This window comes from Lissotriton vulgaris, chromosome 2_1 (genome assembly GCF_964263255.1).
Source record: "Lissotriton vulgaris chromosome 2_1, aLisVul1.2, whole genome shotgun sequence".
Taxonomy (NCBI): domain Eukaryota; kingdom Metazoa; phylum Chordata; class Amphibia; order Caudata; family Salamandridae; genus Lissotriton; species Lissotriton vulgaris.
This window is the reverse complement of record NC_141687.1, coordinates 36461843-36476553: the sequence shown is the minus strand read 5'-3', so window position 1 is coordinate 36476553 and position 14711 is coordinate 36461843. Positions and strand designations below refer to the sequence as shown.

At 45.6% G+C, this 14711-nt stretch overlaps 1 protein-coding gene across 2 annotated transcripts in view; it reads right to left on the bottom strand.

Moving 5' to 3' along the window:
* GMPPA (GDP-mannose pyrophosphorylase A) overlaps positions 1 to 14711 on the bottom strand; it is a 141032-nt gene that overhangs the window by 80170 nt on the left and 46151 nt on the right. For both annotated transcript variants that reach the window (XM_086954401.1, XM_086954400.1), the window contains exons 3-4: positions 7098 to 7195; positions 6296 to 6399 (exon numbers count right to left, since the gene is read on the bottom strand). In XM_086954401.1, the coding sequence (XP_086810527.1) occupies positions 6296 to 6399; positions 7098 to 7195 (202 nt within the window). The remainder of the gene's footprint in view (positions 1 to 6295; positions 6400 to 7097; positions 7196 to 14711) is intronic.

Here is a 14711-nt window from a genome sequence, read left to right as displayed (position 1 = left end):
TCCTCTGAGTCCCTCAGAATGATGCACAGGATCTTTGGAAAACTTAGTTTGCCAACTACTTTGAAAGGTCGTTTTCGCCCTAAAGTCTCAGAAAATATGTTTTTTTAAGAGTATTGTGTAAGCCAGGTGGATGGAGAAAGCACTGTTTTAATTTATTAAGTCGGCCTTTAGTGTTCTTAAGGAACAGAAAGGGCTAGTAGGAAACGCCCGAGCAGAACATGCCAATACATCTTTCAACTTGCATTTTTTGCTGCTATTTTACTCTTTCGCTCTCTCTCTTTTCCATGAAGGAAACTTGAAGGAAACTTGTATTTTTCTGCCGAATTAAGTATCTGCACTGGTACAGAATGCCCCAAAATTAATTACCAGTTGTGAATTTGTCTTTTACATCTGGTGTTGTGATGTTTTTCAAAGGTCTCATAAGAACATAGGAGCAACTTCTTTTCTTTCAAAATATGTATTGGTGGCTATATTTTTTTGCAGATGCCAAATGTTTCACTATCAAATTTGCAAAATGTACTAACACCCCCTTCCCCTCTATTAACTAAATTTGGTGTATAGCGCCCAGCGTTTTATAATTTGGAATCCATGTTTACAGGTTTGCAATCCAGTGTCCGTCATTTGTTATTTTGCAGCCTAGGGCAGGGTTTATGCTAATTTAGAATCCAGTGCCAGGAATTTGTGAATTTAAGAGCCTGTTCAAAACAATTGCTAATTTCTGTAGAGACGGACACATATGTCCTAATTTGGGATCCAGTACCAGATTGTTATGCAGTGCCAGGAATGTGCTTATTTGAGACTCAGTGCCAGTTGTTTCAAAAGTTGGAATCCAGTGTTTTCAGATGTGGAATTCAACGATCGGACCTACAGAAAGGCTTGGCTTGCAAACGCCAGGGCTCGATGGAAGGGCAACTGTCGGCAGTCGCCCCAGGGGCCATCATGGTGCTCGTTCACCTCCTTATGAATCACTTGCTCTATGGCTTGCGCTTGGGCCTCTTTTACTAGCCCATGCTGGTTGTAGCATACCGGGTTGAACTGTTGGACACGAGGTGTGCACACTGTGTACAAAATGCAAATGTCTCATTCCTCTTTGTTCTACTCCACTCATAAGCGAAGCAATAAGTGTGCCCCAACACTTTTGTGGCACCCCTTTGGATGTCGCACATCAACCCAAAGCCCTTTCCTCACATTCCTCTCTATGAACCCACGCTCTAAAAGTGGCACTTAAGGAACTGATTGGCGTCCTGCGGATGTCGCCCGAAAGTGCTTCTGAGCTGTGTTAGGGGTTTGAGGCGCTGTGAAACAACATTGCTCCCGCCCCACCCCGTGGTAGTCTCTGCCGGCACCCCACCACAAAGCAGCCGGGTCGCAGGGACAGGGGGGCAGCTGGGGGCCATTGCAGGGGAAACTCACCGCCTCTCCAGTCACAGGGCACAGTACGTTCCCGCAATCCCCAGGCACCAGTCACCAGAGCTCCTCCCCTCCGACTCGGGGACTCCCCGAAGCTGTTTCCGCATCGCGATGCCTCCCATGAAATCCAGGGCAAAGGCGGCAGTCCGGCATAGGTGGGTGCAGTCGCGGGGATCGTCAACAGCACTAAAGGCGGGGCGTAACACCGGCACACACGATCCTCACCGGCAGGGAGCCTGGGGCCTTGGTGACCTAAAACCTCCGGGAGGACACAACAGGAACGAGGACACGGAGCAGGAGGGGGGCCGGAACAAAGACACAGACAGCGGGAGGGGGGCGGGATACAACGGGAACGAGGACACGGACAGTGGGAGGGGGCGGGAACAAAGACACGAACAGCGGGAGGGGGCGGGAACGAGGACAGCAGGAGCGGGCGACCTCATCTTAACGAGCAGCAAAATGGCGGCCGCAAAGCTCCGAAAATTTCGGATTCGGGGGCGTGTTTTTGGCTTTCTGAGTGACAGATGACGTCACAGCCGAAAGAACGCAAAAAAACACACCCCCGAATCCGAAAGAGACGGGGCTTAACCGGAGTGATGCCCCTCTCCTCCAATGGCTGGCCTCCGTTTAGGAAGCCAGCCAATGGAGGAGAGAGGCGGGTTCAAGCCCCATACTCAAAATCATTAAATCTCCTCCCGGAGACTGCGCAAGCGCAGCCTTTGGCCCTCAACCTAAAAACAATGTAAACAGAGTAGAGTAGAAATCTGAAGGAACCTCAATTCTGAGTTAAGGAGGGAGGTTTCTCAGAGCAGCTTGACCAAAACTAGCATCGGCTTTCCTTTTAGAGCTGGGAAAGCACCTCGTAAACTGTGAAGTAGAAATTTGTTTCAAAATGATGTTCCTCACGAGGCCACACATTCTGGAGGCGTCCTGACACTTCACATCACCAGATGTTTGGGGCTGGCCGGGGGCTGGAGAACGACAGTGAAGTCTGGTGCCGCACAGTCTCAGGGTAGTAAGAGGTGTAGAGATGATACTGGTAGAGAGCGGTCCATCAAAGAGGCTTTGCAAGAGAAGAACCGACCGACATGTGGTTTCCATCGGGCTCCAACTGCCCTCCAAGGCGCCCTCTTTTATGTATGGGACCCTCCAGTGTGGTCTCCCATCTTTGATTCAAGTAGGTGGAGCTCCTGTGAACGTGTTGTCTCCCCATTGATGATGAGGGGGTTGGTTTGGGATTCAAAGCAAAGGGAACCTTTGAATTATTTGCTCCCTTGAACTTCTGTCCGATGTACAATGAGGACACCCATGACTGCCGAGGACTCAGACCCTACACCCTTACTGATTGTGCAAATTGATATGGACTGGGAGGGAAACCAGTGAATGGGCATTTAGAGACAAAAGAAAAGGCTGACAGAATACAGAAAAGGACAAATTAAGTATTGTGGAAAACAAATGTTCCATCAGGTCAGAGGTTACTTTCTGGGAGGCGTACAGATAATGTGGTCATAAATAAAGGAATTAACAGAAAAGTGGGTAGGATACCTCGGAAGCAGGCAACAATAGAGGGTGAGACGGACCTTCTGACACTTGAAAAGATGTTTGAAGGGTGGACCCTGCCATGGACAGGAAACCAAACTGAAGAAATTAGAATTCCTATAGTTGGTTAACAAAGAAGTAAGCAACCATTACACAGTCATGCAGAAGAGATATATGAAGTTGGTAGCAAGGCTCAGCAGAAGGGGTGTTGGAGATAGGTTGACTGCTGAGGTTGAGGCTCGGGACGGTTCACAGATTATGGGGAATGCAGGTATTGCTTGGGTTTTCAATAAACACTTAACAAATTCTACTAGGGAAACACAGATAGATAAACAGGAGATTTCTGGGATTCTTGTGAAACTGCCAGCTCTGACATTGCGAGAGATGATAGGGAAAGGTTGGAAATGGTGCTTACTGTGGTACCATTGCCCAAATATAGAGTGGGAGGTTCCTGGCCCCACCCTCTTCAACGTCTACATGAGCCCCCTCGCGGCCATCACACGCCAACACAACCTCAGCATAATCTCCTACGCCGACAGACCATGCACGCAACCTGGGCTTCATCCTGGACTCCTCCCTCTCCATGACCAGGCAAGTCAACAACGTCTCCTCGGCATGCTTCAACATCCTACGCATGCTACGGAAGATCTTCTGGTGGATCCCCACCGAGACCAGGAAGACCGTCACCCAGGCCCTCGTCACTAGCCGACTGGACTACGGCAACGCCCTCTACGCCGGTACCACCGCCAAGCTCCAGAAGAGACTCCAGCGGATCCAGAACGCCTCAGCCAGACTCATCCTCGACATCCCACGAACCAGCCACATCTCCGGACATCTGAGAGACCTTCACTGGCTCCCCGTCAACAAAAGAATCACCTTCCGCCTCCTCACCCACGCACACAAAGCCCTACACGACCAAGGCCCGAGCTACCTCAACAGCCGGATCAACTTCTACGCTCCCAAACGCCACCTCCGATCAGCCAACCACGCCCTCGCCCCCGTCCCCCGCATCCGAAGAGCGACTACAGGAGGAAGGTCCTTCTCCTACCTGGCCGCCAAGACCTGGAACTCCCTCCCGACCGACCTGTGCCTGACCCAAGACCACCTCTCCTTCAGGAAGAAGCTGAAGACCTGGCTGTTCGAGCAGTAGCGGCACCCCCCCTCCCCCAGCGCCTTGAGACCCTACGGGTATGTAGCGCGCTCTATAAGTGTCACTGATTGATTGATTGATTGAATGGTTTGAATGCTAACCTAGTTTATCAGGGTGGGATGGGGCAGAGCTGCTCCACTCAGACCAATCTGGATTCATGCAGTAAGGAAATACTAGGCTAAAACTCAGAAGGCTGGGTGCTTACGGATGATGTGAGGACTGGGTTGCCAACCATAATCCATGCACAGTACACAGACACACACTCTACAAAGGTCCCCTGCAACCTAGCCAGAGCCTCATATCCTAGATGCTCAACGGCTGCAGACCTTGCATTAAAAGGTCAGGCAGTACAGGCTGCATCGCCTCATCCAATTAAAAGAGAGAGTACAGTTTGTAAATCTCCATAAAGGAGTCTCACCAGAAAACAAAGGTCCAGAAGCAGAGGCCATAATCAGAATTAATTCACCTCTATGGAGAAGGCCAAGACTCATGTCATTATATAAAATAGAATGCATGGGAACTTCAGAAATATGGGAAATTATTTTAGGATTTTGGTTTTATGATGACACAACGTGATTTCACAGGAAGACTCAGAGGCAAAGAAACTCTGACGCTGAATAGTGGGATATAACGGCATAGTAGATGCATTTAATAACTACTGAGTGTGTTTCCCAGGTGAAGGTCAACCATTCAGGTTAAGTCAACATGGATCTGTTGTAACTATAAAAGTATTTTTCATGCACTTTCCATGAACAGAGCTCCACACACAGCTCTGTGCCTATGCTGTTGTATATTATTGCACAAATCTTCTAAAAATCAAAAATATTTTGTTAAAACATCATTGGTGTCAATATGGTTGAAAGTGATAGAGGAAGAAATCCCAATCCCTCCTCCCTGGCTTTTTATTTCAACTTGGTGTGTGTGGGGGGGGGGGGCAAATTCGAAGTGTAGGTCTGTGGGTGATGCAATAACCTTTGCATTCACCCAAGGACCATGTAGCAGTTCATTTGTAGAAGAATAAGTACCGGCGCCCAAAGTTGTGCTTAGAAACCCGTAGTCTGTGGTGTTGAAGGTCATGGTAGCAAAAACTAAGACTGTGTACTCTTGGTTTCCCCCTTATGCCTCTCATCTACAACCAGACATTCCCTGCCCTTTTATTTAACTTATGCAGGTACTTTCTCATCCATGCTTTCTCCCTTTGTTACTGTTTTCTGTCTTTCCCTACTATTTTCTTTCCCTCTTTTGTGTTTTCCCCTTTCTTCCTCTGGATTAAAATCTGATGAGGAAAAATAAGAGCCGGTCTCAAACAATGAGTGCAAGTGGGCCCCACCTGCAACCACCGTCTCAAATTAAAAACTGGCCTCAGAATAGCTTACATTTTAGTGAGCAGATGCCGGCGACCCAAGATGTAGGTAGATATCTGGAGCGATCCACAGAGTGAACAGTATAGGATCTTTGTGCCGGCAGGTTTACTTTGCATTACTCGTGGACGGTGGATGAGATTGGTGGCAAAGGATAAATCCAGATGATGAAATAGTTGTGAAAGGGGCAGAGGAGTTTGTGGGTGTCATGTGGTTGGGGGGACAGCAGTATCAATGATACGGTCATCATGAAATCCTAAAACTGTATTAGATATAACAGGAAGGAGGACTAAACAAGTGATGAAGTGAAGTGATTTATCAGGTGATTATACCGACTAGTATAAAGCCACTGCTGTCTGAAGTGCAAGGGGAAGGCCGAGTATAGGTGAAAATTTAGATTGCAGCAGTAGGGGCTGTAGATTGGATGTAGTCTTTTTAGGACTATCAGGAACTTAAGAGCATTTCTAATTCAAACATGCTGCACAAGTGATGCTGCTGTTCCAGATGTCTGATAGTTTTTATGAACAAGCTGAAGTTAGTTTAAATTTTGAAGCATCTTGTTCTGTTACATGGGGTTGGAGGAGAGAGGTAAAGGGTCAGTACACTGAGGGGCTTAGAATGTCGCTGTTGAGGCAAGGCGGGCCCCTCGCAGAGTAGGAAGGGCCAATGGTGAGGCGTGGCTGGACATTCAGGCGGGCCTTTAGGCATACTAGAGTATTTTAGGTCCAGATAGGATACAGGTCGTGGAAAGGCTGGAGGACGGTTGAGGGGTCAAAAGAATTAAGGCAAGTTGCCTGCAGCCAGGGTTGTGAGGCACACACAGTTGACGTCTTACCTGATTGGCACTCTGAACTCCTGCTGAGCAGTTACTAGGAACTTGGTTAAAGCTTCATTGGGCTGGTAAAACCCGATCAGCAAAATCTCCTTCATGTTTGGTACCTGGAGAAAAATAGTCAAATAACGTATCCAATGTAATGGCCTTATTTATCTCCTCCCAAAAGAAAAGGTACATACAAATTAACTGTTGTTAACTTGACATTTAAATACCTTGAAGATATATATATATATATATATATATACACATACATATTAGTGTGTCAAGGTATGTGTGTACTTGTGTAGTTAAATCTATTAAATCTACACTTACTGTCGCACTAGCATGATAGTCGCCCTCATTTCTCTCCTCAGCCAGTAGGGTTAAGGTGGACTCAGCCATGAGTCAAGACAGCACATCAGAAAATGTTATGAGAAAAGAGCACACCAAACCACGTTAGGACCAGCCCTGAAAGCTCCGAAGGTTTTAGGATGAGTCGGAAACATGGAAGGTTTGCATCAAAGGTCTGTACAGATGGAGGAGAGCAAGCCACATGTAGCCACCTCCTGCCCAACTCTACTAAACATACAGAGAACTGTGCACAATAAGTATGGAAAATAAAAATATCCATATTATAGCTATGTGTTGATTATAAAAAGGAAATTCACCACCGGCTTAAAACTCATAGGACCACTATTGACTATTAGGTTAATTGTTCAAGGCCTGCTGACATCATCCCTTATAAAGGGGAAATTTCTTATCACTTATTTGGTGCATTTCCCCCACTTCCAATGCCCCTTAAAATGGGGCACCCTTCACTCACCTTGGTGCATGCCTCAATGTGGTGCTGGAGCATGGGGACTCCAGCAACAGGGAACAGAGGCTTCGGCACCTCAAACGACAGGGGGCGGAACCTGGTACCTGCAACGAGACATTGGAAACAGTCAACATCATTTCAGACCAATGAGGCTCTGTGAACCATTAAAAGCTCACACAATAAGAATGCCATTGACCCTCCGGAGCCATTCAAAGTTCAGGCAACCAGAGCGGTCTATTTAAAGGTCTGCATGCGGTCATTATTAAGAAAATGGTTAATGCCATATCCAATGGGCATTAACAACTGTTTAGTGCCTGTCCCACCATTAATGACCTGAGCCAAAAGTGCAAAATGTAGAGGGACATTAATAACTAATAATGTAACCTGTTTGTCCCTTCCCCCTCCTTAGGCAATGGTATCATGAGGAAGGGAGATGGAAAGTGAGAGAGAGAGAGAAATATTGAGTCAATAACTGCAATACAAGTAATTTAAAGTACTGCTGCCAATACATCTCACTACCTCTCAGCACTACGTGGAATAGGTGGAGCTATCTTTAAGTTTCCAATCGCCTAAGACAGCTAAAGTATATAAAACCCTGAAAAGAATAACCATCTGGCAGACAATGCATGCATAGCTGGCATGAATCTGGATGGTGTTAGTGCCCTACTTCATGGCCTCCCTGATACCCCCTTGGGGCTCCCTACAGGCCGAAGCATGTCTTATCCGGGTCCTGAAGAAATATGAACACGTTCCGCACCATCTTCAAAAGCAACAGCATCAGCCATGGAGGTTCTCAACACATCCGCAGACAGAACACTATCAGACTGCAGACTAATACGTGTAAAAAACAAAAAAACAGGACAACAGGCCGTTTCCATCTCTGTACCTAGGATCTAGAACACAGTTCCCAGATGAATCAGGACTGCCCCGGAGCTGCTCCAGTTTAAGAAAGAGTTGAAGACTTTGTCTCTTCATGGATCACTCCATGACCATGCATGAACTGTCCACAGCCCAGCGACCTCTCCTATCACTCACGGAGTTCATTCTGGTCTTCCACCATGTACAGCGCTCCATGGTCTTCTGGTGGGGTTCACGTCCAGCCATATTCATACAAAAATACATAATCCACTAACCCCACACTAAGTACAGGATGAACTCCTCAGTTTCTGCAACAACTTCCTTCCAACAAATGTGTGTTACGTCACTTCGATCATGCAAAACAGGTACACAAAATCAAAGCCGGGTTGTATCTTTCTCCTCCTTACGTGTTAGTAATGTCACAGCAATGCACCGCAAAGCCAGGGTGCTGGTGCACTGCTCAGTGGGTTACATATTGAAAACGTAAAATTCTCTGCAGAGTCTATGTTGAGTAATTTAGGAAGGATATAAAAACATATATTAGTATATATTAGGACACATCCATAATTAATTTGTGAAATCACAGTTGAAGAATACATAAGATGAATATGCAGGCCTGTATATATATATATATACATAGTTACAGTGCAGGTCCGGAGATGGGACTGGCTAGAAGGCGGTTGCTGGTAGATTGTAGTCTGCTGGGCTGCAGGTATGAGATACTGTGACAGCAATGGTAGAGAGCTATGGGGTGAGGCTTTTGTAAATAAGGTCAACAAGAAGAGAGACGACGCCACAAGTTCCAGGGAACAGGGTACTACAGACAGAAAGTCTAAAGAGAATCCCTGGAAAAAGCAAACGCGTCGACACTTTTTTTTGTTTTTCAGAATTCAAGCCCAGTAAATCTCTGCAACTAGGTTTATTGTGAAATGAGATTTGTCTTAGAAACACTGCAAGGGCTTTTGAATCTTGAAATCAGTAGCAGAAACAGGTGTTCTTTATTCTTGTGGGGTCTTGCTTTTGATTCATAGGTGTTCTATGTTTTGCCGTAGATTAAGTTGTGATGAACCTTGTTAGGATTTGCTGACACTTTAAAATGTGCATTTTTCTTCTCTGTTTTATTTGTATACATTGATGAATTATTTTTAACTTTGTTTTTATATATTGCATGTAGTGCATGTCCTTTTTATGAATTACAAAATGTATTATGTAATGTATTCTATTTTATTTACATGTGGTTTTTTTATTAAAAAGTCTGTGAACGGTATAAATTAGTTTGTGACCAGTGATTACAAGTAATACTGAGAAAATTCAGTGTGAGTGAGTGAATTGCTTTTTCCAGGGATTCTCTTTAGACTTTTTGTAAATAAGGCACAGTATTTCACTACAGTTGGGAGCCAGTGCAGCTTTTGAGGTACTGCAGGGTTGAGATAACTTGTTCTTATCCCTGAGGTGACTTATTTGTGCCTACGTTTTCTGTGATCTGTTAAGGACGTGTTTTAAAAGCCTTTGAACAGGATACTTGCATAGTTTAGATTTCAGTTGAAAGCTAAAGCAACTAATTACTTAGGCATTGGGGCATTAATGGTACTCTGGTGCACGTCAATCTCCTGGTCACATTTACTGTTCGGAATGACATGGTTCTTGGTTTTTACTCTCATCTACGTTCTTGACATATCAACTTGCTTCATTAATAGCATATGAAGCCAGCTCTTTGCAGTCACAGACCCAGATGACAGGCAATCCGGCTGTATTTAGGCTCCCAGACTTCAGAGACTGGACTCCTTTCTTGCTGCGGAGATGTTGAATAGGTATGTTTGATAGGACCGAAACACAATGAACCTTTTACACACGCGACTGATTCGAATGAAATCAGGAAATATATTGATTCTTCATTCACATATTTGATTAACACCAGCAGATGCTTGGTTTGCACGTGTCTGGATGCCCGTTCTAGGACTCGGAGGTTATAGGGCAGCTTATAAAGTTGACTATGTTTGAAGAGGGGCAGAGGAGGACAGGGAAAGTTTGGCTGGAGTATGTCAGAAGGAACAATTCTGCTGAAAGCAGCCCAGTTAATGATAGACATCAGTTGGCGCACTGGACACATGGCGATGGATGCCTCTCAGTGTGAATCTATGAGTTACAGAGGACGGTGTTGAAGGCATCGGACATGTCTAGCAGAACTTCTTGATGGTCTCTGCATGGACCATGATGTTATTTGAGGATGTGAGGAAGGAGCGATATGTGGAGGGTTCTAGAATGCAAAAGGATTCTAACTGCAATGGTATCCAAACAATTTTTCCAACATTGTTGAGAGATATGGTCAGACGTTACAGTCAATGGAGATGTTCTGGGAGGATTGACAAGCGAACTGATTGTTTGGTCAGATTTGGCTCCGGTTTCTGGGGGAAAACAGCTGCTGATGAAATAGGTCAGTGGAGTTACTGAGATGTGGGCACATTCTCTGGCCAGAGTGTGGGTGGAGGCATCAGCTATGATTGACAGCTTTGGGGTGTGTAGGGGGGGTTTGATCCTTTTCTCTGCAAAGAGTGGGGTGAGTTATTTAGTGGGCAAGCATTATTAGAACTCAAAGACCCTCTAGACAAAAAGGTAAGACTAGTGTGATAGGAGTAGATGTAAGTATAGTCATCGTTCTTGTCAGCATAGGCAGAATACCCATTGGCTCGCCCACAGCACGTGTTACATGTGATACTTTGTGGAGGCCGGGTGAATAGGTGTCAACTATCGACAGAGGATTCGCCAAGAAAGCCGACAGGCGGATCTTCCTCTGCACTACAGCGAATTCCCCATTACCAGGATTATGTGTGACTTTATATCTGTCTCAGACAAAGATCATGATGCAAGCATGAGCTAGTTACAGCCTCGTTACCTGTTCAAATTACTGAAAATTGCCTCTAGTGGTTATAACGCTGGAGACATAGATCAGCAGTAGAAACAGGAGTCCTTGTGGTGCTAATAAATGTATTAGTAGTAAACAAAGAGGAAGAAAGGATTAGGAGAGAAAATTGTTATCAGTAAGATTCCGATGTGTTTAAGTATTGAGATGGTAAGCACCACTAAGCAGCACATTTTTATATAGTAATCTTCTTTGCACAAGAATGTATATTCACGGGTGTGGTCTCACTGGGACCTACCTACACTAGTGGTGGGAGTGCCCAATCCTTCAGACGTACTGGGGAAAGGTTACAACAGAGCTGTCTTTAACTTGTCATAAATCTTTCGAAATTCACCCCGCCTGTGTCTTATCATCTGGGAGGCTACCGACTTGTTGAGAACTGAGAGATTGCGGGTCTCCCTGGGGTGTATGGTTGCAAAATGCAACATAGCTAGAACACTTAAAGCAGTGGCTAAGCCAAGGTTCAGGGACTGGAAATCTGATATGGATTGGTGCATGCAGGCGGAGAGGGTCATATATGAAGGCAGAAGATGCCCAGAGAAATGGACTCGAATCTGGGGTCCATGGTATGTAAGCATAGGGTTGATATGTACAACTTTCACTGACGCTTCCCCACTGCGGGCAGACCATGAAGCTGAGTAATGTTTTGAATAAAAAGTACTATATGAGGCACACAACTGCATTATGGATCCTGTGAATCGCTATGATAATTGTTGTACTGCTTCAATGAGATTGTTGACAATGATAGAGATTGCACTGCACTGCACTTCAGTATTCTTTGTCTGTGTTGCTTTTGTTTATGCAATAAAAAGATTAATAAAAAAAGGAATGTGTATTCACCCATGGTTTCAAACACTAGATATAAGAGGGGCTCATAAAGTCTGGATGCTTCACCCGAAGCTACGCCAACAGTGCCATGTCCTTGGGCTTTCACAAAGACGCCACCCTCAGCTTCATGACACCCTGACCACAACATGAAGACCACTTGGCCTCTGCTGGGGTAAGCAACAAAGTGATGTCCCAGGCCTTGATTACAATTTGCTGTGCAACTAGCAAGATCAGCCCAGATCCTGTTTTGCAACCAGGGAGTAAATTGGGCACCCCAGCGGGTTTTTTTGTGCGATTTCTGCTAACTCAATCCTGGTACAACTCACAATCACCACACGTGAGGTGGGTGAGAACCTAAGAAGGGAGACTAAAATGTGCAATTAGAATGTTATTCCCATGCAATGTGCTTAATGCAAATGGGTCGCTCACTATAAAGGTACCCAGTAAGCAACAAACTGTGAGAACTCAGTATTTATCAGGTGCACAATTTGCACCTCTATTCAAATCAGGGTGTACGGGCCATCATTAGTGGCCGAGTAATCATCTCACAATTCCTATGTCTCAGAATTACTAACTATATGAATATAATTTGGAATAATATGCAGAAAGCGGTGTTCCAGCAGCCATTCATTCATGTTTTCCACCAGAGTTTCACTCAGACCTTTAGCCTGCTTGAGTAGGCGAAGCATACGTGAGAAACACTCTAGTCCTGTAGCCTTCCTGCAGACAATGCAAACCTAGCGGGGCTCTTAACTCTGGCTTCCAAACCTAGCAGGGTTACTGGGCTACTCATAATGAGACATTATACCCTAAACCTCAGCATAATGGAATGTTAGACCTACCCATAAAAGGTTTGCCTTCTCTAAATTCAGCAACCCAGTGCTGATGCATCAGAAGTAAAGACAGGACTAAAAAAGGTGCCGCCAGCTAAAGGAGAGGTAAAGCGGTGAAGAGTCCCAGTACGGCAGCCACAGAGCAATGTCTCTTCACAGAGTTTATAAGTCCTTTCTCCGATGCTCTCATTCATCTTTTCTGTCATGAAATGACCAATGGATTCACTACCTCGGTGTCAAAACAGTGACTTCTGTACAAGTAGATTACCGATGCCCTCATTCACTGACTACCATCAGACTTACCTCAATCTGGAGCAACTCGTCACTGAAATTATACTCCTCCCTTTTAAGACTTTGCTATGTTGTTTGAAATTCTCATTCCCAAAAGCATCAGCATCACTGAGTTGAGCACACAAACACTGTGCCCTGCATCCATGTTGTACGTATATGTTATCAGGCCTGTCTCTAGAATAAAACACACAATAGTTGCTACTGCAGTCTCGAAACACACATTACTACTTATAACTAATGTAAAGAAATACAGGGTAACCACTGCTGTTGCTTTAACTGTATGGATACCTTGAATACAGAGTTACCCTATTTCTGGAAACATGTGACAGACTCCTGCCCTACCTCACCTTTCCCGGGTGCCCCAATCCCAATCTTACTCTGCTGTTAAGACGGACTCATGTACTGGCAAACCTCCCTGGGATCCCAGTCCTTCCTTGAATTATGGGGCGCTCTAACCCCAGGCAGGTGTGAGATTAAGACAGGCTCATGTAGCATCCCTCTCCGGGGGACCTCTGATCCCAGCTTTGTGTGCGGTTAGGGCAGACTCATGCACTCTCTCACTGTCCAGTGGTCCTCTGATCCTACTCCTGCCTTGATGTTATGACAGACTCGTACACTACCCTCCTGTAGTACTCTGATCACAGGCCCCCTCAGTAGCACAAGACTTTCTTCGCCCTCCACAGCCTCCATCTGCCGGAGATCAGCAAGGATGCGGGATCCGCTTGAAAAAAGCGTGAGAGACTAAATGCATGGCAGTAATCTTGAGATATGTGAACTTAGTGCACGTTTGACTTGTGGGGCAACTGGCTCTGCACTAAACCCTGATTCATGTTACTGTGATAAACCCTATGTGGTGGATCACGCCATGAATGCATCCCCAGGTAGAATTAGAATTAAGGAAAACAGCTGGAATAGCTCACTTATCGCCCCGATGCTCCCCCGGCCCAGTGCCTGGATACCCTTAGGGGTGATAAGTTCACGCTTTACAAATGTGGAATTATAACTAAGACCACTACCCTGTCTACTGGATTGAATTGTGTAGTTTTTAGCTCTGCTGTGACATTAAAAAGTACTTTCTTTTCTGAAAAAGATAATTACTGGGTGAGACATTAGTTACTGGACCTCCCTGAAAAGCCTTTGACCGCTCACCCTTGCTACGCGGAGAGTCAAGTGCGGAAAGGGTTGTACTTCGTCCCATATGCAGAAGCACAGAGGGAAAGGACCTCAACCACAACTGCTGTGGCCCAGTAGCCCGTCGGTTCAGTGTCCCTGAACAGGGTCAAATAGCAAGGTTATGACAGGCTCCTGCACTACCTCACCTTTCTGGAGCCTTCGGATCCCAGTCCTGCCTTGAGGTTAATATAGACGCATGTGATGGAGCAAGGATTTGCACGTGAAGCGCCTTGCCCCGTGCAAGAACCTCGCCAAATGTATAACCTTACTAAAAATCATTATTGTCGTTTATTACACGTTTTTCCAAACACGCGGGTGTCCCCGGATGCTTGCCTGTATGTCTTTTTCCATATTAACGACGCTTGCGCTAAGGAAAATGGCTGCTTCGCTAAAATTCAGTCTGCGCATGCGTCGGTCATACCCATGTGATGTGACGCACTCGCATTCTGGAGGGAGTTATGTGCACATGCGAATTGTTGCTAAAATGGCCGCTTGACTCTCACCACGCTCTCTGCTATTGCTGCTGCTTCAGCCTATCTATCTTTTCGCACTAAAACCCTTAATGCTATAGTCATTATAAAGTAAGGGTGGGATAAGATTTTTTCCTGGTATACAGTGTGATCATTTTATATGTGATTTTAATTTGTTTTCGCTTACTTTTCATGTACCGCGTCTTTGTGGGCTGGGGCATACATGAGCGACGCCATGCTGAGGCTC